This window comes from Dermacentor variabilis, chromosome 6, assembly GCF_050947875.1.
Source record: "Dermacentor variabilis isolate Ectoservices chromosome 6, ASM5094787v1, whole genome shotgun sequence".
Classification (NCBI taxonomy): domain Eukaryota; kingdom Metazoa; phylum Arthropoda; class Arachnida; order Ixodida; family Ixodidae; genus Dermacentor; species Dermacentor variabilis.
This window is the reverse complement of record NC_134573.1, coordinates 61,326,730-61,353,675: the sequence shown is the minus strand read 5'-3', so window position 1 is coordinate 61,353,675 and position 26,946 is coordinate 61,326,730. Positions and strand designations below refer to the sequence as shown.

The window sequence follows — 26,946 nt, the reverse complement described above, 5'->3', positions numbered from 1 at the left end:
GCATGGCGTCATTCAGCCTTTGGATAGCTCCTGGGTATGTCCAGTTCTTCTTAACAAAAAGAAGTATGCATCAAAACGATTCTCTGTCGATTACCGTCGCCTTAACAAGATAACTTGTACAGATGTTTAGCCTCTACCCTGAATTGACGATGGCCTTGACTGCCTCAAAACTCTCTTCAATCAGCTTACGCAGCGGCTCTTGGCGCGTCTCCATATCACAGGAACACGAAACTAAAACCGCCTTTGTAACACAAGATGGCCTATGTAAGCTTTACGTCATGCATTTCGGCCGCTGTAACGCCTCGGCAACATTTGAGCGTATGATAGAGAAACTTTTGCGTAGCCTGAAGTGAAGAACGTGGCTCGGCTATTTGGGTAATATTGTTATCTTTTCGCCCGATATTCCCCACCATCTCTTTCGGCTAGAGGAAGTGTCACAGCGTGTAAATGACGACGGCCATCAGCTCAAGCTGAGTAAATGCCACTTTGACGCAAGTCAGCTCCCCAAAATTGGCAATCTGATGTCTAAAGACAGTATTCTTAATGACACCGCCAAGCTCCGTACAATTTCTGATTTTCCGAAACCTCCCTACGTAATAGAACTTCGCAGATTTCTTGGCCTCCGCTCTTAATTTGGCCGCCTTATTCAGAATTTCAGAATCAGCTTCTACAAAGCGACTTCCACAATTACGCCAGGTCGCCCACTTGTGACGATACCTGCCAAGAATTGCATCGTCTTCCAACCTCGCCGCCAGTGGTGCGTCACTTCGGTCCTGAGGTTTCAATCGAAGTACACACCGACGCCAGCTAGGTTGGACTCGTTGCTGTGCTCGCGCAGCGCAAGTCTGGATTCGACGAGTACGTCGCTGCATAGGCAAGCCGCACCCTCACCAAAGAAAAGGTGTATTATTCCGTTTCGGAGAAGGAATGTTTGGCCATAATCGACGCATTTGGTAACTTTCAACACTACCACTGCTGTCGCGCTTTCGGCGCAATTACAGGCCACCACGCCGTTCGCTGACTGTTCACGTACAAGGGTCTCTCAAGCCGATTAGCTCGCAAGGCTTTACGGTTGCAAGATTTCAACGTGCACCTGATCTACAGGTCTGGCTGCCGCCACACCAATGCCAATGAGCTTTGCCGTTCACCCATGCCAACTGAAGGGGCTGCCTGCATGTCTGCCGTCGGCGAAGTACTTTCGCTCCCAGCAGCCTGCGACATCCCTTCCGAGAAACGCAAGGACTCTTGGAGCAACTCTCTTATCCCCTCCCTTATAAACCGTTTGACTATTCCTGCGCCTTCTCGAACTTTAGGCGGTCAAGTAACCCACTTCAATATTCGGAATGGCTGTCTGTATTGTAGGAATTACATCTTTGACGTTCGCAAGTAGTTGCTCGTCATACCTCGACATCTTCGGGCTGATAGATGTTCTGCCTTCAACACTTGCGGGTGTCTTCAAGACGTACACCAAACTTCGCTCCAGGTTTCATTAGCGTGGCTTGCACGCCTTTGTATTTAAATACATTCGATCTTGCCCTCAGTGCCAACACCGCAAGGTTTCTGCTCAGCATGTCTCTGATCCGCTCCACCGCTCCACGATGGTATTGGCAGTTGCCTGTATGGACCCCATCCTAGCATGGTTACTGGAAACCACCGGATAGTCGCCGCCATCGACCACTTGACGTAACGCGCGGAAACAGCCACTCTGCCAGTGCCATAACTGCCTGTGCCATAACTCGTGATATAGCATCCTTCCTCCTGAAAAACTCCAGTTTGCGTCACGCAGCCCTTCGCGAAGTTTTGAGCGATAGAAGACATGTGGCCGTCTCGGAAGTCGTAAACGCTCTTTTTGGTGAATGTCGCATCATACATAGTACCATCACCGTCTACCATTCTCGAGCTGATGGTCTGACGGAAAGCTTTAGCCGCACCTTTGGCAACATGCTCTCCAAATGCGTGGCCTCTGACCACACTGATTGGGACCTTATTTTGCCATTCATCATGTAGGCTAGCAACACTGAACCACAGGCCACCACAAGCTTTTCGCCACTCTTCTTGTATGGCCTCAAACCTTTGGATAGGCTCGACACCATTCTTGCGTACATACGCGACTCATCCGACTGTACGCCCATCTTTGAAGCCGCCCGCCGCGCCGAGGAATGCCGTCTGCTCGCCGTTCTTTTACAATAGTAGACAAAAAAATATCGACGTGGCAATGACCACCAGCAATATCACTTTCTTCCAGGCTCCCTTATGTGAGTTTGTGTTCCAGCTGTTCCTGCTGGCTTCTCATATTAGCGGAGACATCGCCTGTGAACTATATGGTCGAGCCTGTCACGCTAGCAACGCACCAACGCAGTCGTGAAACCTTCCAAGTACAGTGCCCGAAGCCGTATTGCGACCCTCTGATACTATGTTCACCATGAGTGTTTCCTATAGGTGCGATTATTGTTAAGAGCAATGCCCCGCGCGGCAGCCACATTGCGAGTCTGCAGGGAGGTGTGAGCTCGATTTCTTGTCGAAAAACGCCGCCAATCCATTTACATATATGTATATGTATACATAAGGAAATAAGAGCGAGATGGTTCGTTTATCCCGCCATTTTATTCCCAATCTTCCGTCGTCGTCTTTCTTATGTTCACGGAGGTTCCGCTTCAGGCATGTTACACTCGCCGCGGCTTTGATTCTTTCCCCTCCTGTGGTAAAATGGAATTATGTTGCGATGGCGCTGGATTCAATCTTCTCCCCTGGTGCTTCGTAAGAACTGGCCTTCAGAACCCCGAGTTGCTTCACTGTTTTGATTACCATGTAAGGGCCGGTGAATGGATACTTCGAGACGTCCAGCTCTTTGCGTACAAGGACTAAGTGACCTGGTTTGATGTCTGGAAGTTTATAGCGATGTCTGGAGTCGTAAGATTTCTTCATTGATAGCTTGTGCTCGTGCTGTTGTTCTTTTGTCCTGGCACGTTCCTGTAAAATGGCCTTGCCTGCTATTCCCAGGAGATGATACGCCGGTAGCAATGGGCTGCTTCCACAGGCAGCAAACGGAGGTGTGCACCCAAGGCCAGCCGTATAGGAGCGGTTGTGATGCTAGACAGCAGCTTCCAGAGCGCTGTTCTATCCGCCAGGGAAGTTTGGATATAATTCTGCACATGTCTACAAATCGCGGATCAATCCCTCGGCCAGAGCATTATCATCAGGATAGTATGGTGTAGTGAATCGTAGGGTGATCCCCTTTTCCTCTACCCATGCTCTTACACCTTCACTTTTGAATGCTAGACCATTGTCGGTGAAACTGTCTTTAGCATTCTTAAACATTTCCCGTTGCATAAGCGAAATGACTGCATGGGACTCTTCATTACCTGGTTTGCAGCTGCCATTCATGTGCATATAGGTCAATAGTAACCAGAAAAGCTTGCGTCTTACGTAATCTTCCTCCTTTCTTTTTAAGCTCGCCAAAGTCTAAGTGCACAACTTCAAATGACCTATTGGAGTACACAGGTGTGGTCATTTCTATTCAATTAGGCCTATATTTTGTTTTCTCACTTGGCAATCATGGCAATTATTTACATGCTTGTGTACATTCTTTTTCATATTTTCTCATGTGAACCGTTGAAGCACTTTAATATATGTCCTCCAAAAGCCGTCATGCCTTGCCAAGTTGGGGCTGTCGTGATAAAGCTTCAAACTCTTCTGCCGAATTGTTTCCGGTACCTCAAACTTTCCATCCGTCAATACAATCTCTTCTGTGTGGTTTTGCCAAATACTTGCGACTTGCTGGTTTTTACTTATTTCAGTCTCCGGAATGTGCAATTCTTATAAAGCGTCCGCGTCGAGGAGCGTCCTTGTAGGACGGTGAGCGACGTCGAAGCGAACTGCTGGATTTCGCTGACCCAATGAGCAATCCTTGCCCTAGGTTGAGTAATGTTCAGCAAAGAAGTCAATGCTTGGTTGTCCGTAAATAAGTAGAAGTGTTTACCTTCGAGGTAAGGGCGAAAGTACCTCAATACCATGATGACGGCCAATATCTCTTTTTCAGTGGTAATGTAGCTTCTTTCCGATTTGCTGGAAGTGTATAAGTAACATCCAATTACATTCAGCTGGGGTCCAGTTGATTTACTGGTATCTCGTTGATAGAGGACTGCGCCAGTTCCATAGTGGGATGCGTCAGTACACACCTCAAAAGGTTTATTGAAGTTTGGAAGTTCTAAGACAGATTCCGACGATATTGTCTTCGCAAGTTCTTGATAAACGTCTTCGCATTGCCTACTCCAAATCAACACGATGTCTTTTTGGGTCAATGCTGTCAAACACCTAGTTTTCATGGAAAAGTCCTCCATGAAGGCCCTGGAATGTCCAGCGAGACCAAGGAAAACCCTCAAAGAGTGCACATCACGAGTTTTCATTAAAGTTTTAATCCTCTGCACTAGCTCTTCCTTCGTACTTTTTGTATGACCATCAAAAGTCCTTCCTAGAGAAACCATTGATCTCTTGAAGAATTCACTCTTTTTTTTTAAATTGATCTTCAAATTTGCTTTTGCCAAAGTATTCAAAACTTGTGATAAATGCCGCTCATGTTCGTCTTTTCTTCGAGAATGGACATTGATATCGACGCACACATTGCAGCATTTACTAGTCAGAGGTTCCAACGCAGTGTTCATCATATTTTGGAACCATGCCCCTGAATTTTTCCGGACGAGTGGGAGCCTGTTCTATTCATGTATCAAATGAGGTCACAAAGGTGGTGTATTTTTTGTACCGTTCCTGGAGTGATATCTGCCGTTATTTTTTATAAAGGTTAGTTCTTGAGAACCAAGGACATTCCCCTGTTTCATTAATACTGTAATCAATGCGGGACTTAGGAAACGTAAACAGGTCTGTTTGTTTATTAATCATACAATAACCAGTACAAAGACTGAATGTTCCAGCTTCATTTGGCACTATTGTAATGGGAGAAGCATATGCTGACGGGGAAGGTCTTATAGTTCTCGCTGCAAGCATCTGCTGTAGTTTCTTTTTCAATCACAACTTTTTCTCGTGTGGTAGACTGCAAGGTTTCTTACAGGCAACAGCTGCGCATCTTAATTTAACTGGCACTTAAATAAACGGTGTTTACTGTTACAGTTAATGCATACCAGTTCTCGGTATGTACCGGGATCATCGTCTGACGTTTTCACAAATCGGAGATTTCCGCTTGTTTCGCTGTTATCTTCATCTCGCGCGCGCTCGATAGTAATTTCGTCCGGCCATGAGGTGTTGACCCTCAATTGCTTTGTATCTGGCCTTGGCAATATTATCATGAACTCGACGGCGCTCGTTACTATCGCTTCAAGAAGGATAGCGGTATCTTTGAATTCAACTTGCATTGTTTCTGAGTTCTTTAAAAGCCTTGCCTTTCCATCGTAACTACACATCTCCATATTCCTGTCTTTGCGGATTTGACCACTCGTTACCAAACTTTAATTTATAAAGCTCACGGATGCGCCTGCATCTACAAGAACATGTACCTCCTTTTTATCTACTATCATTCTTGCACGAAGAATTTTGTTATTTATCAGATATACAGTGGCATATCTTTCAGATAAAGCCGCTGAGCTGCATCCTGAGTGGGCATATTTCGCGTTTCCACATTCGGACGTTTCGGCCGATGTAGTGCATTTGGTGGGGTTGCACGATGGCGGTTTGGCTTTCTGATGACAATGCTTCCACGCTGATCGCCGCATGATGTGGTTTTTACAAGAATGTATTTCAGGCAGTAAAGAAGGCTTTTTGCAGTCTGCATCCGCCAAGCGTGCAATTGTGTTTGGCACTCTTTACTGATAGCGAGCAACACGAGAGACATGGCTGCTGTTTCTGGTGAATTATGATCGGCAAGTTGAAGTAGTCTCCTTTTTTCAAAATTGTAGTCGCGGACACTGCCACTAGTGTGTTTATATGCAATTGCCTTATCCCACTGTTGTAATACGTTTAAGGAAAAACAGGTCACCAGGCTCTTCTTCCATTGAGTCCACTCGTCGCTAACGTGTTCCACAAGCCGAATATCATGCCACTTTCTTGCAGAGCCATACAGACAGAAGCTTAAATTAAGTATCTTGTCTTCGACACTCACGCACTGGTGCGGCACACAAGCGTACTCCGAAAAGTCCAGTCAGGAAGTTGGAACTGCTGATGGCCGATCGAACATGTCTGGTTTTATGGTGTCACCTCGCTGATAGTTCTTACGGTACATCGCTTGTATCATAGCAGACATAAGCTGTTTTTGGGTTTCTAACTGTTCGTGTTGAGTCTGGATGAGCTGCAGAATTACTGCGGTGAAGTCTGGTTGATAATCATTAGCGCCTTTTCGTTGAACTGGTTGGAAGAAGTTAAAGTACTCTCCCATGTTGACAGAAATCTTCACGGTTCCTTAGTCAAGGAGTCCGGCCACAGTTGTACCCGACCTGGTCGCGACCCAGGTAAGCAACTTCGTTGAGCTGAGCTTTACCGTCGTTCTGGTAACTTTGGACGTATCCGCGTCGATCATGGTGTCAGCAGGTTCCTATCTGGACCTACATCAGTTTCATGTTGTAGTGGCTGTGCCAAAAATGTAAGGAAATAAAAGTGAGACGGTCTGTTTAGCCCGCCATTTTAAAGAACTTCCTCTTCTCCTGAACCTCAAGTCTCGGTTGTCGTCTTTCTTATCTTCACAGGGGTATCGTTTCAGGCACTTCACTATACACACACACACACACACACACACACACACACACACATATATATATATATATATATATATATATATATATATATATATATATATATATATATATATATATATATATATATATAGATCTACAGCTTAACTTCACTTCTGAAGAAACAGGATGTGTGTGTAGAGTGAGCTCCTAAATTACCCTGTGCAGCGTGTAAAATATGGTATAAATCACTGATGCGGGACCTCAAAGAAGTACGCCATAATGCTATTGCATTTCTCTAGCATTTACCCCTAGATCCCCGCAGAATCTTCACTTTGAACAATCTTTTTTTGAAAATATCTCACCTTCCTTTTTTCCCATAAGCGCTTGGTCAACAATGCAGTTTTCATAATCGCTGTACAAAACTCGGACGTCAAACGTGTGTGTGGTGTCTGAAAAGGAAAAGTTTGAAGTTCGTATTCAGCGGAGCTACTTGACAAGCCGCCTTTCAAGAATACTGTCACTGTTTATTTATTTCTTGGTTTAAATAGGTTGAAGGCGTGCAACACGAACCTATAATTGAAGTTCATTAAACGACAATGAGTGCTTTGAAAGTGCGGGTACAACAATATTACGTGAAAGTAAGAAAACATTACGACACCAAGTGACATGGCACGTAAAATATTAGTCAGACGCTGTGCATGACCTCTACTTATCAAAGATTAGAATACTGATGAAATGGCGAGCTTAAGCAAACACATTCGGCTTTTTCAATATGTGGCAATTTTGCCACGTTTTTAGGAAAAGAAATCCTCTGCGAATTTTGTTTCAAGGATGAGCGATTACCGCATATAGGCAGCGTAAGTGTGTTTTCCACAAAGAACGTAAGAGAAACTTTTATTGAAAATTCTAAAAGATTACAGTTGATTCAACATTTTTCAGTGATGGTGGTAATTAGTTTCCCTTTATTAGTAATTTGGACTAGTTCTCAGCCTTATTATTTGCAATTACCGATAGTACTACCTCTGTGTCTCTTCCTAAACGCCTCGATGGAAAACACTTATGCTGCCTCTGCAAGGCTCTCTTGCCCGAGAATGTGAAGTAAAAGGGGAAGGAAGGTTCCAAAGCTTATCTGTTTTTACACCTGTGAAATACGGAATAATTTTACTTACCATTATTTATGTGTCCAACACAGGTGTCGGGCCCACTAAGAACGTAGGTGAACCGGACGTCCGTTCTAGAAATTAAATAGTAAAACGCACATTGAGAGCTATGCATATGTTTCCTTAGTTGAGGCATTTGTACCTGCGGAGCTCGAGACAATGCATCATTAGTGCGTAGAATATCATTTGCTTGCACTTACTGGCGCATGTATGTTGCGATAAGTAAAATAGCATTGGATAAAGCCCCCGCAATGTGTGACGTACAAGGTATATATGCGCCATTTGCGCTATAGAAGGAAAATATCAGCAGAAAGCCATGTTATAGGTGAAAATGAGGAAAACAGTATTTTCAGGCTTCTGCGACCTTGCAAACTCACGGGTCATCATTTAGCAAGCGTTTATACTTTAGCCTTCTGAAGCGAAAGAACCTTTTCCGTCGTCATAAGAGTGGGCCGGATCCCTTAAATGCCATTGCCGATGATGCAATTGCGTGCGCCATTGCCGGTGTCACTACGGCGCTTTGGCAAGCACAGGAATTACTTTTTGAGAGCGAGACTGCTAACCCTTCGCCGGTCATGCAGGATATAATCGCCTAGGAGCAATCAAAGATGACTGACAAAGAATGCCAGTAAACCATTATGAAGAATCTAGAAATCAAATAGACAAATGAATAGAACTTGCGAAGTATAGCGCTGCCGTCTATAACGGTGCCTCATGAGGCGGCCCAAATAATCGTCTGCACGTATTGCTAGGCAGTATGGCGGCGGCTGCGGAGAATCAGCGAAGAAGTCACGACGGTGAACATGAGGACGGTGCAATGACGACAGTAGTATTAGAGCATTACTACGAAAGGATTCCGGAAAGACGCCAGCACGGCATGATAACTGCTGTACAAGCGTGATTTCTATTCTTTTTGTCTACTGCACGAAGCCCAGGCATTCCTCCGCAGGCGGTGGCGATAGGGCCTGCTCCCGTGATTATTTCACGAAAGCAGCCTGTAGCGGAATTGTGACTGCTGTGCCACTCCAATGGGAGCGCTGAGCTCTGCGTGTCAAAGAGCCTAAGGACTGGACTGCCTTGCCGCGAATAGTTACCCCGCCTCTGGACGTCAAGTAAATTTCAGGCGACGGCAAAGCTGGCATATTGATCAGCCATCTATGAGGCTGGTTGTGATTTGTGGATGTGGCAACTTTTGCGGTGCTTCCTACCAGGCTCCACATTACGACAGCGCATCGTGGCCGTCGTGATCGCCTTGTGGAACGGCAAGAAGGATCTGGTAGAAAGCCAAATGGACCTCGAGTTAGTGCTTGCTGCTGCTTGCAGAGCGACCATCCCGACTGGGTGAAGTGATAGGTAGTAACCCCATGCGACAGGTCCATCGCGCGTGACGAGCTCCTAGCTGGTATGGGAGCGTTATGTGACGCATTGCTACGTCGTTGCATACCATCACTTTCCAGATTATGCAGAACCTGGATAAACCAGAAAAGGACAGGTCGCTTGATTTCCTCATCGTCTAGTGGCCAGGCCGCCTTCCAAACGAATGGCTGATGGCTGTCGTTTTGCTGGTACTAAAGACTAAAGCCTAAATAATCCGTCAAGGAACTCGCCTGCTACAGGCCCGTCTCTCTCGTCTCAGCAAACTGTATGGAGCGGAAATTCGTTGCCCTGGCCCGCCTTGAGGGCATCTCAAGACATCTCGGGTTCTTTGCAGAACATAAGAAAGCGTTTCGCCATCACGGGGCTCGGCGGACTCTATCACGAAGGTCATCTCTTTGTTGGAGGACACCAAGGGTTCCGAAGAAGTGGTATTTCTAATCCTTCTGGGCGTAGAGAGCGCCTTTTATTGATGGCTTGCTTCACTTGGTCATTGAGCATTCTTTCAATGGCCTTGGGGTCGTGGAGAGAGTTCCGTACATCGTCATGTGCTTCCTTACAGGGCGCTCCATTCGTATGCGGGTGCCAAATGCTGTGAGTTCCATTCAGTTCGTTGGTTGCGGAGATCCGCAGGAATCAGTCCGGCCTACCTCCTTTTTGAAATTGGTGCACATGTCCGATGCAGAGCCAGCTGGCCTGCGCCTGGATGCGAACCTGCTGGAAGAGGACCTCTCCGATTTATTGGTCGTAATCCTCTCCGACTCTCAGCCGGGGCTTGAGTCTCTTCAACGAGTGGAGGTTCCTTGCCTTGGCGTCACCATGCTAGTGACCAAGCTTCATGCATCATCTCAAGTGACTTTCAACGATCTCGGCGGAGTCCTTTTTCGCGGGTGAGCATTCACAGCACAGTGAAGGCAGACGCTCTTGTGAAGGTTGGCATCTTTCCAATGCACGCGCAGGCACCACTGTAAAACGCTTTCATTATATAAGACACATGTTGCAGCAGCACGTTGCGCGACTCTGTCCAGATCAGCGCGTCACCGCCAAACAGCGCCCCCGTTCTCCGTAGCCATTTTTTCATGGAGCGCCTCAGGATTGGCTGATCCTGGATGGCAACCCATAAGTATAGCGAGAGCCTGGTTTCATCCCTGAAATGTACTGCGTGCGGCAAGGTCGAGACGATTGAGCGCCTGCTCTGCTTCTGCCCCACCCATTCCAAGGAGATCGCATCCCTGTCCACCTTTCCGAACTGCCGGCTCAGCCATTCCTGCAGGCTTAGCGTCACCACTTCTCTTCGCCGGCCGGCACCACAGCTTGCCTTGAAACACCTGCTTGTAGGTTTCTGGAAGATGCAGGGCTGGTGTCTGAACTATAAATGCGACACCTGCCTGACACTATCAGCTGCGGTGCGACCGCCACAATCACCCTTATCTCTCTTCTTTCCTCTTTGCCTTGTCCAAGGACGGGCTCCCTAAAGTGTTGCAGGAAATCGCGCTTCTTTCTCTACGCAATCAATCTCTCTTTTCCTGCTACCACTGCAATACTGTACACAGTTAATGCACTGTTGAGTCAATCTAAATAAAGTGGTGAAGAGCAATCAATACGATGTGGCACATCTCGACAAAGAACGCCGAGTGGATTTCGGCATTGGAAGCACACACACCCCATCACAGTAAGGACCGGCGCTAACGAGGCGTGGCCCAACACCGCTAGCAACTATCGCATATAAACCTTCATATTCTTGAGATTTAACATAGTCTCACACAACAGTTCGTGCGTCTCTAAAGTTAGCCTTCGCCGATGCACGCGATCCGAAACTCTCTTAGATTGCTCACGCGTTCACGCATTCTTGTTGCTCTAGTGGAGACTACCGGCCGCCGCCCAACCCTCTCGCTAGCCAAGGATTCAAATAACACATTTCAAAACACATTAAAGCGATTGCTTTGTTTTACTACTACACACGGTTTCGATGGTTTCGCAGCTGATCTGACACGGAAGGCTATGGAAAGGCTGTAATGCAGAACTGGCATTAGCCGCACACCACACCAAGGTTGCGCTCAGCCGCTGCAACGCACATGGCGTTCCTCTCCCAAAGACGTAATACGCTGGAGCACTGGCACACTAGCACATGAACGCAAGTTACAAAAGGAGCACTTCGCAACGAAAAAAAGTATTCAAATAACGCTGGTCGTAGTGTCATTTGAACGCAGGTGAAGACAACCGGAAAGCATTATCGGGTCTATCGTCACGTCGCTTGATGGAGTTCAGAGTGCGCTCTAACATGTGAACACCTCACAAGACGTAAACGTCTCATACAAGTGAATAAATAAAAATCCCATTAGGTGTATGATCCCATTAGGTGATCCCATTAGGTGATCATGATCCCATTAGGTGTATATTTAGGAACTTGCGCTTGCGCGGCCACGCAACGCAGTCCCAACAGAATGTCTAGGAGCACCTTCATGGGCGCTCCATTTTCAGCACCAGGCACTACAGGGCCTTCGCGAAATTTCTTCGCGTTGTTTTCACAAGAACGATCTGAGCTGTCCGCGGACGTTGACAGCGAGCTGTGGCTTGTCCTTCTCTCTGCACAGCGGTCTTTTCTACCCGATGTTGCCTGTCGCAGCCGTACCCGTAGCTCCACTATTCACTCCTTCCGCCGCGGCTCGTACCTTGCCAGGAGGCGCCATACCGTGTATACCGTCTATATATAAAGAGTAAACACGGGAGCTTAGACTACCTGTCGCACTATATCCCTTTACCGCAGCATGGTACGCGGCTGTTGTTCTTTATGATGATGATAATGCTGCTTTTATGGCATATGCTTCGAAATGGAATGGTGAAAAATAGATACCAAGCTTGTTCTAATTAATCTGGTATGCCGCACATATCTTTAATTACATAAATATTTATATATCTCCTTATTCCTTGTTGTCTTCTGGAAGACTTCTCATCTACCTTGAGCCACTATCTACGCAATTGCTACATGGCGTGCCACCTGGTGTAATGACAAGTAACTGCAGTGCAAATGGCACATGTATGGATGCTACGCGGTGAAAACCTGACATCGCAAGGCACAACAAATGAAGGTGTGCAGAGTGATATGGGCTGAAAAAGTTTTGGGGTGAGGGAAGCTCACACTAAAATTAATTATGAACAATGATTTAGGAATATGCAAGAAAGTAAATGCGCTGGGAGAGTGTTCAGCTATTTGCAGAGATATAACATTGATTCACAGTGGAGGAAAAGAACTGGGAAGCTAGCCAGCGCGTCGTATCTCTGGCGGGCTACGACGCGTGTATAGGGAATTTTTCCACTCCCTTCCAGCAAGCGTTGGCGTTCGGAAACACTCCCTGTTAAATCTTCGTTAAATTCGAGGGGCTGCTTTGTGTCATGATTAACGAACTGTCGACATGGCGATGTCCACGTGCCGAGACCATAGATGACTGTTTCACAGATTGTAGGGATGCTGCACGTTTTTCAATGTCGTCAACGGACGCTTAGGAAGGACATTGACATCAATTCACATTCAATTAGTTTTCTACCATTTACAGTTACGGACGATGCTCCCTAAAACATGTTCATAGCACTCTGTTTATACATACAATGGATTCTATGGATCGCCATGCCGAAAGCCGGCGATCTACAACATCCTTCTTAAGCGAAAGTGCAGCTTATGTGAGAAGACCGTACGCCACTCAGGAACTTCCGCCACACTGTATGCATTTGTTAGGCGCATGTGTGTGTTTGCCTGAGCTTAGAGTACGCAGCTGTTATATATATTGTGTAGAGAAGGATAGGAACGTCATATTGGCTCGTCCTCGTCAGCGCTTTTGTTCATGAATGCCGCTCGTGTTGCGAATCCGTGCCCTGCTCTAACGATCGGTCCCAAACCTCGGTAACTAATAAACGTCTTTGCAAGTGATTGAGGGTCCTTCGACCTACAACGTCCATCCTGGAACTTCAATCCCGTAGACTACGCTGAACCAGTCCTGAGGACGCTCCCTAGCAAACCCCTCCTACTCCATCCCAGCAAATGCCTCCTTCGTCCATCATGTGCTCTGGGGTGCTTCGCCACAGGGACCCTGCCATTTTCAGCGGCGCTGCGTTGGCGTGACTCAGAGGCAAAGAAGCTGACTCCCACGTAGACGGAACGAGTTTGATCCTGGCGAAAATATGTACTCAATTTCACATTCCCAGAAATAGCTGCTACAAACACCATACACCGCTGGAGGCGGCGGACACCATCACCAACAGAAACGGCTATTGGAATTACCGTTAACAGCTTACGCTGTAAGATAAACCAGTAGTTGGTCTGCGCTCATGTCGACTACTTCCTTTATCCGCGTTTCACGGCCCACTCCTAGGAGCATGCAGAGTTACCAAAGCGCTCAGCTCATTGTGTTAATTCACCTTTAATTTATTGCAGCTCCAGTGCCACACACTTCATTATTGCTAAATTCGGGATCCTTTTCATTTGATATCATCCTGGTACACGCTTGAGTAGGTCATTTCTTTGTTCATCTATATCATCCGGAGTTTATGACGTTTTAACAGCCCAGCTGTTCAAGATTGAGTTCCGCCGTGGAGCGTTACCAGGAAACTCAGCCAAGCTGTGCGCCGCCTCATCTTGCCTAGCAACCACCTGCGAGGGCACCGAGTTACGTAAGCTTCTCGTATCCCACGCACGTAGGGTGGAGTCATGACGGCACGGGCAAGTAAAAGGTCGGAACAGCCGGCGCGCTGACTGTTCCGACGAGGAGCGACGCACCTCTAGCCTTCGCTGCTGCATGCGTACGTGCTTCTGCGATGGGAAGACCGAAGGAAGTCTGGACGCCCGAAAAAGAAGCGGATTACCAGGAAGAGTGCCGTACTGCCAAGCGAAAAGCGATGCATCGCCGCCGAGCTGATCCGGAATACCGCGATGAAGCCGCGGCTGAGAAGAGACGAGGCTGAGTGAAGGATCTCGAGTTTCGGTTCAGGAAACGCGATAGTCGGCGTCTGAACGCCCGACGTCACTGCGAAAGCGATGCCGGCCTGCGACTGCTCCAAAACTTTGAGTGTCAAGCCCGCCAAAGCAACAACTTAGCAAAATCGAGGAAAACCTCTCAAAACCTAGAAACAACTTCACCAATTGAGCCTAGCAACAACTTAGCAAAAGCTAGCATAACCTCGCGAAAGCTACAAACAACTTCAGCAAGTCACGTAAAAGCTAGGTGATCACAAACTCCACTGTTGACTCCATCCTTGCACCACTGGTGCAAGCTGCGCACGTTTATTTTCTGCGGACATGACTTCCTGTTGAATGTTACCACGTCATTACTCGTGTGTTCGTTAAAGATCAGCGTTCCCGTTTCGCCTGCACACAACATGAGGCCTATATTTGTCGCTGAACTGCCACTGATATTCGTAAGTGTATCTAAATCCCTTGCATCAACCATTAATAGCATTAGGTCTTTCGCATACATCAAAACAAAGAACTTCTGTTGCAACCTTTCCCTTCACGGATGTAGGATAAGTATAAACCTAATTCACTACCTTGCAGTCGCCTTTCTCCGACTTTAACAGAGAGCAACAACGGAGTTGAACAACAACGGAGATGGTGCAAATTCTCGCTTTAGTCCTCCCTATACTTTCACAACTTTATTGCATTTGGGGCTTTCACATGCAATTTGCACTCGTTTGCCACTGCTACCTACCTCCTTCCACACCTCCACGAAATTTTATTCAAGGCCCTCGGGCTTGAAAGGAACCATAACAATTTCCTATCTGCATTGTCATCAGTTCCCTTATTATCGATAATGGAAACTCCTAAAGATGAATTCTGAGCTATTGAAATGCCTATGACCTCAGTTAGTAGAAGGATACTACCATCTAAGCAGCTGAATGGCCTTTACCCATTTCCCTAATATATTATTTTCCCATCCACATCCACAGCACAAATTTTATGGCTCGAATATCTGGGACTACGAGTTCGCCTGGGGTGATATACGGCGAGAAGCTTCAATTCCGCTTACACAGTCCATTGGCGACGGCGCAAAAAAACGGGCGTACCTTGTGTGTTTTTTACAGCTGCGTTGCTGCAAGAGACCTTACAATCGATCACGCTTCTAATTTCGCCCTCGCATTGCCGTTGTGATTCAAGAGATTGCTTCCAATTCTAAAGTTTACTTCTGGGTTTACATTTCTAATCTACGCTTATGTTTTGGAACCGTTCTATTTACAATAACAGCTTCGCTACAAAAGCGACCTACAAGTCTGGGAGACAGCACTAGTAGTTAAAATGTAATTTGGTGCCTCCACAAAGTACAATGCTCCTTTGCAGCAGTAGAAAATGTGCTACAAACTGTGTGGTGTTTACTTTAGCGGAACGAGAGCTTTCTTGATATTATTCAATCATGGATCTTCTTGTTTATAAGGACTCGATAATAAACTGAAATGTTTTCTTTTTCTGAAAATAAACCCGTCCCTATTCTACCAAGGATGCGTACCACACATAAAAAAGGTTTAGAGCAGGTGTTTTACGCAATTGCTTACTGTGGTTGTGCGGCTCGTTTCGACGTCTCTTTGGATTTTTATGTTATTCTATTGGCGTGTTCTCCGTTCATGCATATTTTACTTTGCGTGCCTCTTTTAGCATTGCCATTCTTGGTCACGTCATGAAGAATACTTTAAGTTTTTGCAAACCACCACTTTATAAAGCGCAGCCTCGAAATTTACTTTATAGAATTTCGTCTAGTATGCTCCGCCATCAATTCAGAAAATAAGTGTAAGACAAAAGTGTAAGTTGTTACATTAAAATCTTTCAATCGCAGTGTCCGTAATATTGCATTTACAAAGTACTTTGCTAACCACATACCTCCCGAATGTTGCCAAACCTTAGTTGCCGAAGGGGAATCTTAAAAGTTAATTTAAACATGGAAGTATTGCTCAAAAACATTTATTAGCTTGTGTCATACTCTGGTAATGAGACAGCTGTTCATAGGTCCCCTCAATGAACACAATTGCTTTAAGTCTTTTGCAGTAAACTGCATTTGCCACAGGTTGGAAGAAAAGCCCATATGATCTTCGAGAATGTTTGCTGTACCAGTTACTAGTGTTACATAAAAGTTTATTCCGTGAAATCGGAGTAAATCGGAGTAGCCTGGCAGATTCTCAGACGCCGTACTGCTTGAGTTGAGCACTCACTGACTGCAATTTATCCAGAAATGATGCCCACCACACCAGATATAATGGCGCTGGCGCACCACATGCTATTAGCGCGATCAAACATGCCAATGAACCCACAAGTGAACAGTGCATACACTGAGAAAAAAAGACGCTTCGGGCCAGCTGTTCATGCTGCTGATGAAGGGCATTGCTTAGACCTGCGCCACTCTGCCACGAACCACCAACAGTGTTCTGGCCCCTCACGATAACCAAATCGCACCGCTTACATAACACAATGTATGTAAACGCGATAGACGTGCGAAAAATCCAACGTTCTATACATTACGTCTAGAACCATCTCACTGAATCGCTGAGGGACCAGAACATTACTGGCCCCAGGCTGAATGTTCCTTGGGACCCCAGTGATGGGGACGGTAGTTATGACGATGAAAGATCATGACGATCGACAAAGATGTGAAATAATTTGACAGTTACACATGTCACCTTCTGTTTCCAAAACAATATAGACATAAAAGGTTATGTTTCTATGAGCATACATAAATGAACAACTTGGATCTTCATATAATGGTTGCAAAACTCATAGTTGGAGAAATTGTGGTTCATCTGTTAACTTGGTATCTAAAGCTCACTGTCCAACGGAAACGGCGATATAAATTAATTGTGAAATTTGTCACAAATTTGCAAACTCAGAAAAAATGTAATGACGAGTTGTAGGCGACAAAAATCTAAGCGTAGACTTTTAGAGTACCTCTGCATATACAGCATACCATTTGCCCGTATACCAGCAAGAAGCCGCGTAATTATGGAGGCGAACGCAAGAGGGGAAGGTCTCTTAAGATCGCTGGTAAAGTAAAGGCAGGTCGCCTTCTCGTACCCCACCATCCTCTGCTTCTATTTCAGGCACCCCTAAACCCTTTTGGAGAATTCTTGTCGAAGACACTGCTTCCACGATGCTTTGCAATTTATTATTGTTAAGAGGCCCCTCAAGCTAGCATTTCTTGTGGAGCACCCCAGCAGTAAGGCGCCAAAGGCTGCAGTCCCCTAATTCCAAGGTTATTCCGGTCCTGTGTTCAATGATTGTATATAATTCTATACAAGTCCTTTCATTGTTGTATGTATCATCAGAGACGCTTGATCAATTTTATCATCCGGATATATCCAGCTATGAATATTATGTGCCTATGAATCAAGAAACTACCATAATGAATTAGCAAGTGAGATGTTCCACGTATATAATGATACAATTTTCAAGACCACATACATTTGTCTTGCAAGCTAGCTTTTGAAAAGTCAATCATACCAGTCTATGAACGCTCTCAAATCGCAGCTTTCCCTTGAAAATTATAGAAAAAATAAGCCTTGCAAGTTCAACGCACACAAACGCGAGGCGTTTGGTGGTACCACTTTTCGTCGCTGGTATTTAGCCAGTTTAAACGGTAACTCACGTATTTTTGTATGACTTGGAACGTAGATATTAGGTCTAAAGAACAACTTCAAAACATGAATGCAATCTTTTTTCTGATTTTACTGTAATACTCAATCATCTGGGCCCAGGGCTTGGTCAATTGGAAGGGGCAAGAACTTTTGCATCTTTGTTTTCACTTTTTGAAGTTGTTTAACGGTTCACAAAAGTGATTACAAAATAAAATTACACTCACCGCTCTGAGCTGTTGGGGGATTTCACGTGCCAGGTGTAGGTTGCTTCCCCGGCATCCTCGTCACTTGATGTAAGGTCAGCAGTTAGGCACCTCAGTTGCGGTGCGTCAACGCTTGCCTCAGCCAGCACCAGATTTGGCAGGTTGGCAACAGTCTGCAAATTGAATAAAGTAGAAAGATGGCATCTTAAGCGTGATCATTCAAACGAAGTAAAATCCGGAGCCCGTATTCACAAGAACCGTCTTACATTAAGTATGCATATTCTAGCCACTCACGATGTTGGCCGTAATAGTGAACGCAGCCGTCTAATTGTGAATACCACTTAGGCCAGAGCCTTTGTGGCTGGAACCGCTTATTCTGTCCTTCATGTTTATTCGAGCGATGCTACCAGTACTTTAGGTTTCGAGGTAGAATCGTACAATCGTATGATTTGTATGAATCGTATAATTGTAGAATCGCGTAATCGTATGATAAATTTAGGGAGCTATTGTCATGTTTTTTGAGCCCTTAACCTACCACTACTTCACCGTTACTGTTACGTCTACCTTTTAAACTGCTCTGTTATACTGCCGCTTGTGCTGCCGGTTCTACTACAGGTTTGTACCTTATTTTTGTTTTGTCACCCACCGTCTTCTAGCATGAATACTAAGTTTTGCTTACCGTAGTGTAAATAAGGTAGTCATTGGATAATAATGACCGTAGTGTTTATTGATACGTTTCCCCCTCCCGTCTTATGTGATACCCTTAAAGGAGTCCTTAAGGGGCAATAAATGATATTGGTGATGGTGATTATGATCAGTATGATGATGATTATTATTCAACCAGGGAAGAACCAAGTCTATGTTATAGGGAGTGAAGTGGACAAACTTCCAGTTGACAAACTTCCAGTTATATTTTCACTGCATGCAATCAAATTACATGATTATAATTATTTAGCCAATTTTTTATTTAATTAGTCAAGATCACAATTAGGGGCTGTAGAGATCGAGAGGGATGACTACGGTATAATCCCTCTTTTCAAGTGATGGTTTATAACTCCTGCAGGTGTTTCCTCTTAGTAGGTCATACTCCCCTAGCCGCACACTGTTATGCTTCCCCGTGTGCCAGGGGGTCGGGCCTCCTCAAGCTGTTCTTGCAGCTTTTACCGGTCCTCCTCCTAACTTTTTCTTGTTGCGAAATAAAATTCAATTTAATAATAAGTGAGATGTTTCTAACTAGGCATGCTTCCCGTCACTAAAGTTTAAAGCAGGGCTGCTAGGTTGCTTAAGTTATTACACTTAGTTGCAGCAGTACATGGTGCGCATGAATATGATATATAGTTATAAACAATTGTTCCACGACCAGTACCCTTGTGCAGCTCGTCTTTGTCTTCTTTTCTCCGAGTGATGGGAAGTATGTATGCTAATACGCTTTGCATCTTTATTTTTTTTCTGGCTGAGAGAGAAATCACGCGAAATATAAAAGCATACCATTCGACTAGGCGATTACGCGCACACGATATCAGCACAAATTGGTAACATGTTACTGAGGCGTTTGTCAACCAATACACAACGCGATACCTCCCGGTAATTATTGCGCATTGACATCCATAACACCATCATTCCTGGCGATTAACCTTGAGATGAATGGCTTGCGTTCGCATTGAGGATATTGAAAGGTGGTATGTTTTAACACTTGTGAGGGCCTTCCAGCTCAGACATATATATATATATATATATATATATATATATATCCTGAGATGGTGTACATTATTGAAAACATCCGTTTGATTGAATATTCTTGGGAAAGGTTGGTGCCTATATCTGGCGACAGATACCCCTTTTTTTCTTACAAGCTAGATACTCTTATAAGTTTCCCAATAGAAGTAGAAGTAAATAGGAAAGAAAATACAGCGGGACGTTCATGCACACTGAGTTCGCGTGCAAATAAATATATTGTTTAGACAGCTTATATGTTCACACCACATGACAGTGGCCAATTGCAAATGAGATCTCTGTCGAGTGCCGCATTAGAAACCCAGCACTAACCGACTCGGACACAGGAGTCACAGAGAAACAAAAACGCAAGGAAGCACGTAAACAAGAATATCTGCTATTTCGCAAGCACAATAGCATAAATACTAGCGCCACGAATAAACAGATGAAAGGAATCGTTTTAGGATTGAGTAATTTTTTCCCTCTTTCTCTCGCCCGCGGTGTAGGGTAGTAAACTGCACACTCGTCTCACTGACTTGTTTGCATTGCCATTACTTGCTTTCTCTCTATTGATATCTTATGGACAGTGTCCTAATCTTTCCAGGTTAAAAGATGATGTCCTTTGTGTTGTTCAGCCTGTCCAATCGTCTGATGTAGACTCCTCATGAATCTCTACAACTACCGAATTACCATTTTGACAAGTAGAACAAGAATCAAAAGTTGATATATTACATTTTATGTCTCATTGCACGGCGAAAAATACTAGACATACTAATGCCCTAAGAAAACTAGGAGTGAAATGCACTATGTCCATTCGTGTAAAAGGAGCAGTCATATTTGAGATTCGTGTTTGATAGGTGGCCACACTGTACACGTTAAACGATTATTGATGCATTTGCTTACAGTTATACTAAATACAAAATAATAGTTGAAAATAAAAACACAATGGGAGAGTTCACTTTACATTATTCTGTTAATATCTTGTGAAAGCCGATATTTATGTGGCCTCCCACAGCTCGGTCTTACCTCAAAGAGACTATCGTTTATTACGCTTGACAGGCTATACTTTATTCATTTCTGAAATAACACTTACCTTCTTTACTATAAAGAGATTAGCTTTTAAGCGCACAAATCAACAACGCTTCCACACGCTAGCAAGTAAATGAAGACAGAAGTCTTGTGTCATTCCTTCCTCTCTTTCGTACATACACCATAACGCAGTTTATTTTACGGTTGAAAAAAAAGATATACCAGATCCAACACATCTCGTCGAACACTGTCTTGGTTTCTGTATTATTGTATGTCAGAGCAAGGCCGTGTCTAAAGCCTTTGTGTACACCACATCATGTACGTTGAAAGCTGTATAAAATGGGATTTTTCGACATCCAATCGACTTCGTGAGTTTTTTGTACTCACCGGTGCTACGCAATGTTACCCACAAGACAATCATCTTAAGAGCTAGTTAGCCATGGCACGATAGCAGCAAACGCGCAAGTTGAAGCCTAATGGTTAGAATCCGGCTTGTGTGCTGAGGGACTGATGTTCAAAGCTACCATCGCGAACGTAATACATTTTCTATTTTTACATGCGAACCATTCAGCAATAGCTCAGCAGTACACAACTGGCACGTGCAGGGATCTTTTGTGAGAATTCGCAAAGAAAGCGTCCATTTGAAAAGTGTTTCGTTCATCAGGGCACTGTGTTAACGCAAAATAGTGCATTGCCGTTGTAGAGTACTGCAAAAAAAGTCGACTCTTTATTGCGCCTATAAAATTGTCCTCGGTCCAAAATTATCACATTAACACGGTGCGAGACTTACTGCGCCATAGAGAAAAACTGCCACCTCAATTTCTTGCCTAAGTCCATGTGTATGCGCAACGTAGCATGTAACATTTTGATACAGTCTTCAAGCTGAGAAATTGACGCAGATTTCTTTTTTTTCAGAATAGCCGGAAACTACCCCATTCAAAAAGCCATAGCACATGGCGGCCCGCCCACCGCTCTAGCCGTGCCTACTCCAAGCTGCCGGGGAGCATAAATTTACTTGCGTTTAATAAAAATACTTCCGTATTTAATATATATCATATATGAGGTATGACATCTCTATATCTCATACGTTTGACGTCGAAGACGACGATGGACAAGGAGAGAAACACCCACACAGGGCGCCACTTCCGACAATCTTTAGTCAGGAAGAAACGCCACAACTTAATACAACCACTGCCATCCGAGTGCTGTGCACATTTCCTTTAAGAAAAAGCATTTTTTTTTTGCAATAATGACATTGATGCAACACTCACGCAACTATCACCTGCCTGAATATTTATTTTCGCCTCAATTACTCATCGAAACTTTTTACTGCGGCTTGTGGCCACAGGGCAGGCCTAAAAATTTGGCTTACAGTTGCAATCCCGACAATCAATTATCGCGAAAAGAATTCTTTTACCTGAACGTGAATGCGTACAGATGAACTAGCATAGCGCTCCTTCTATAAAATAGCAACGTTGTTTTCTGCTTAAACATTCTTGGAAGGGGCGCCCTGTGTTTGTGTTTCTCTCCTGATTCGCCGTCGTCTTAGCGCATTTCACATTAGATTATGCTCAACCAACACGCCCAGCTGTCTGTCCTGACGCCGGTTATCTGCTTGCGCTGTGCTGATTCAACCCCATCTAGACCTTGTCCACTTGAGCGTGCTCCGCGCCTCTTGTGGGTAAATTAGATAAAAAAGCTACTCAATGTAGGCAATGCTACTCGCTTTGAAATTTAAAAAAATGACGTCCTATAAACGAGCAGCGCTTTCGATTGGGCTTTTGAAACATACCTGCGGGATACCGGCCTATGCTTGCGTCTGTGTTTACCGATATTTAACGTCAGTGTATTGGCACCAAATCAGATTGGAATAGTTTTTACGTTGTAGGGCCCCCAGTCAATATGATTTGAATACTTGCAACCTGTAAGAAATGCTAAACAATGCTGCGGGAGGTGAACTCAAATATGCGTACTTACGCGCCAGGCGTCCATAGGATCGCTGCCGCTTCTCTTTTTGCCGAAGCATACGGCCGGTACTGAAGCCACAGCGAGCACGAAGATGACTACGGAGCGCATTTTGTTTTCGTGCAGAAGAGCTCAGTGCACACGTTGCCCTTCTAGCGATATGCGAATAGGCCATATTAAGCTTGTATATATATGAACGAGAAAGCGCTTTAGACCTAACGATAAACTAAACCACACATGAGCAAGAGAATTCACCTTTTCCTAGGTATGTGAGTTTTTATTATCGTTTAGCCTTGTGCTCGTGCTCGCCTTCAACAAAGAAGATTGATTTATGTGCTGAGAATGTACACTAAAAGATATGTCCATTCTCAATGACGTTTGACAACATCGACAAAATGAATCCAAAAGCATTGGACGCCAGCTTGTGGAAGCTTCGTAGAAAGTGCGTCATTGAAGTCAGAAAAGCTCGAAAAAAAGAAAGCGGACTTTTCCGGCAAAACGAAAGGTCAACAGCGCTCTCAAAAACGGCGCATGGCTTTAAATGCTTCTGCATCAAATCTACACTATTGGTCATTGCCGGTCCAACCGCGCAACAATGTCCGGCATAAATCTGTAATAATGGCTAATAAATTATTCAAGCACTGGTAACGGAATGATGCAGCTCACAGAGCTGTTTCTTGTTCTTTGTGTTTTTATGGGCACCGAAAGTTTTGCGCTCCGCCCCGTCAAAACTGAACATTTCCATATTTTTTCCTCAGAGAGCATTTGACATTTAATTCAGAACCAATCGGTGACTGCTCTCGCGTTGAACCTGTAAAGGATTCTCGTGCGACTTTAATAAGGCGAACGACTCATATACATATAGAAAAGTATACTCAAAGTCTGCGTTGCACTCATGAAACAATTACTACTGCTTGAACCACGGGCTATGCAGGATACTAAACCAAGAACAATACAAGACGCACTTACGACACGGTTAACGTGCTTAAGTTACATAGAAAATGAACACCTAGATTTTTCGTTACATTGCTTTTTTTTTTCAAAAGTATACCATCTGACTTCAGAGCTAAATAAAAAATGCAGTCTTTCTTATATAAAAATCCATCAGAATGTTTCTTTTATTGTATGAGTGCGCCATTAGAGCTGCACGACTCCACAACTTAATTAATGATCCTTTTTCGAACACGACTGTAACGTGTTTAGCGAGCAGTTTTATGTTGTCTGCATACTGTACTAGTCAGCGCCTTTATTTCAAGGAGCGAGATCACTTATGAACGCATTCAAAGTAACAGGCTCAAAAATTCAACCCTTGGGTAAACCATATATATATATATATATATATATATATATATATATATATATATATATATATATATATCCTTATATCCTTATAAGCTTACTGATACACAAACACATTTTTGGTGTTGATACTAGTAACCTTTAAGCATAAAACAAAGAACCTCACTGACAACATACATGTTTACCACATGGGCTAGAATGTTATAAATCATCAAATGAAAAGCTGGAGAAAAGTACAACACAGTCTACCACTTCACCTCTTAGTTGATAATAGTTCACCGCTTTCCCACTGTCATCAGACCTATGCACTAGAAAAACCAAAATTTTCCCAGGTTCTGGAAACCCCCTTTGCTCCAAAAATAAATGCGAAATGTGCTCAAGAGGCCACATAAACAAACATGCACACCCATTCACTGTATAGCAACCATCACATGCGATGACGTCACCGCATTAATGACTAATTTTCCACCAAAATAGGCGCCATCGCATTAGCTCGTCACGCCTGGGTGTAACAGGGTGATAGACAAATAAATGAACATGTGAACGCCTGAGAGACACCATCAGGAGAAGCTTTCGCCTGATTAGATCTTGTAACGTCACCGATACGCGCCTCGAAGCGAGTATACCAAATCAGATAAGAAAGCGCTTGGTGTCATTTTAGTGATAACATGCACACTCACGATGTTCGTTTTCGAGTTAAAATTTCCGAAACGGCCGCCTGGCAGAACATGCTGCCATGTACCACCTTTCAAAGCTGAAGCTTCTCGAGATTGATGACCCGGTTCTCGTGAAAGGTTATGTCGAAGTCCTTCATTTTGTTAGGTGTCACTCCACAAAATGCTTCGAGGCCTTCTCTGCGGCAGCTAAAGAAATATATTATTCGATCCCGCAAAATCGCCTTGTTCAATGTGCCGAGGATTGTATTGACAAAAATGGCGCCACAAGCTTCTCACAGAGAGCAGGTGTTTCAGTACAATACTTCGTAAATGTTTTGCGTTTCCGGCGGTCAACTTTTGTACATTGGAGCAATAGGCAGCACCTGTGGATGGAAAGCACTTGTATAGAGTCGTGCCTAGCTCCCGTCCTTAGGAACCTATGCTTTGCACATAGATATAGGGACACGTATGTGCGCCTCATGGGACTACCAGGTTTTCAGGGAGCTTTTAGACTTGTCGTTGATATTTAGTGTTTCTACATTACCGTAGTAAATGTCTCGAACGGAAATGTGTTAAGACCTTTACGATTTTTTGCGACCGTTTCGAGGTCTCATGGCGTGACTTTTGAAGTGCCTGTCGACAATAAGCTCCGATTTCTTGACGTGCAGTTCATCTCTACCGATAGTGGGACCTTGTGGCATTACAGCCCACGAGCTAACAAACCTCTTATCCAACTTCATTCAGCCTATTTGACGTTGGTAAAGAGAGGCATAAATAACATATGTTTCAATATAGCCCTTAAACAATCATGCCCACTCCTAATCAGATCCAGTGTCCAGCAGCCGTCAGCGCGTATTCAGGAGACAGGTCATCCTAACCGTCTGTTGGTGTCGGAGGCGGAGGTGTTGCTAAAACAGAAACGTTCGTGAAGTTGCCCCCGTGAAAATGCCAGAGTTAGCGGCCGTGAGCAGGTGAAAACAGCCGTGATTCCATACAGACACCAGGTATCATATAGCCTGGAAAAGATAGGAACTCGCGCTGACGTGCGAGTTCTTTTTTTAGCTCCAACTAGGCTAAGTACCTTGAGCGAAATAAGTAAGCAAATGAGGAAGGTGGTCTATCGTATTACGCTGTGACGTCGTAAATGCTACGTAGGCCAAACCTGAAGATTTATCAATGAGCGCTTGAGACATTGCAGAAAGAAGTGTCAGAGTTTATCAGGTAGCGGTTTTCTTGATTTTCATTGCAAAACGTGTCCATTCCGGCCATGCTGCCCACTTTTATATGATACCACTATTACAGATAGGGATAAGCACGAGTGTGCCATGTTAATATTTGAAACAGAGCAAATCCTCTTTTCTGTTGACCAACCTACGAGCAAAATATCACTGTCATTGTCCGCTCTAGAGTTAGATTAATTGAGCAGGGCATGAAAGCTGGGCACGTTTGCATTATGTCATTTAGCTATTCTTGTGATTTCCAGATGTACCTGATTTAGATTCTTTTCATGCCATCATGTGCTATCGTGAGCAATATTCGGGTACACAGCAGCGCGTGCCAGATAGCCGGAAACCCTGCTATGGGCGATACGTGGCAACCACCGTCGCAAACAAAGTAGAAAGAGGGACGCTGTTCTAATACCGGCTGGTACTCCCACGATGCGTCTCTTTATATAAAGTGCGGAACTTCACTTCGCCAGCGCACATTGATACAGCTGTTTGGTATTCCTGTTAGTGATAATTTTGTGCACTGACGCCTGGTCGAAAGCAACACTATCTTAAAGCGTAAGTATCCGAGAGCTACTTCCTCGCAAAATCTGTCCGTCTGTGCGGAAGTCGTGACACAATGCGCTCCATAATATATACATCAGGTCCTATTGGGGTATATCTGAAGATACCTTAGGCTAAACACAGGAACCGTCGCCTAAGGGCTGGGCTCTGAAAATAAAACCATGACTGAAAAAAATGACTCGCTAAGTTACTGGGCACATAACCGTCTAATCCGCTATCGGCTTCCAGTGAAACGCTGTAAGCTGCCGTTTTCGACAAACACAGGTGCGGAGGAAGTGCGAACTATCGGCGGAAGAGCGTCCTGCGTTCCACTCTATTCTCGACAGCACCGTCCGCGTATCACTTTAACTCAGTTTCCAGGGCATTTGCCACGCGTTCACGTGTTACACTCCTATTCCTCGCAATAGTACGTGTATGTTCATGGCTGATATCTCTGCGCACGTGGGAGGACCTATCACGGAAGTAAAATTTTCGTT

General features: G+C 44.6%; 1 protein-coding gene across 1 annotated transcript in view; it reads right to left on the bottom strand.

The window, feature by feature from the left end:
• The window catches only part of LOC142584178 (uncharacterized), a 31,536-nt gene extending 8,661 nt beyond the window's left edge, over positions 1-22,875 (bottom strand). The window contains exons 1-4 of the mRNA XM_075694344.1: positions 22,738-22,875; positions 18,040-18,191; positions 7,847-7,911; positions 7,040-7,126 (exon numbers count right to left, since the gene is read on the bottom strand). Of these exons, the coding sequence (XP_075550459.1) occupies positions 7,040-7,126; positions 7,847-7,911; positions 18,040-18,191; positions 22,738-22,836 (403 nt within the window). The 5' untranslated portion in view covers positions 22,837-22,875. The remainder of the gene's footprint in view (positions 1-7,039; positions 7,127-7,846; positions 7,912-18,039; positions 18,192-22,737) is intronic.
• Positions 22,876-26,946: the final 4,071 nt, after the last annotated feature.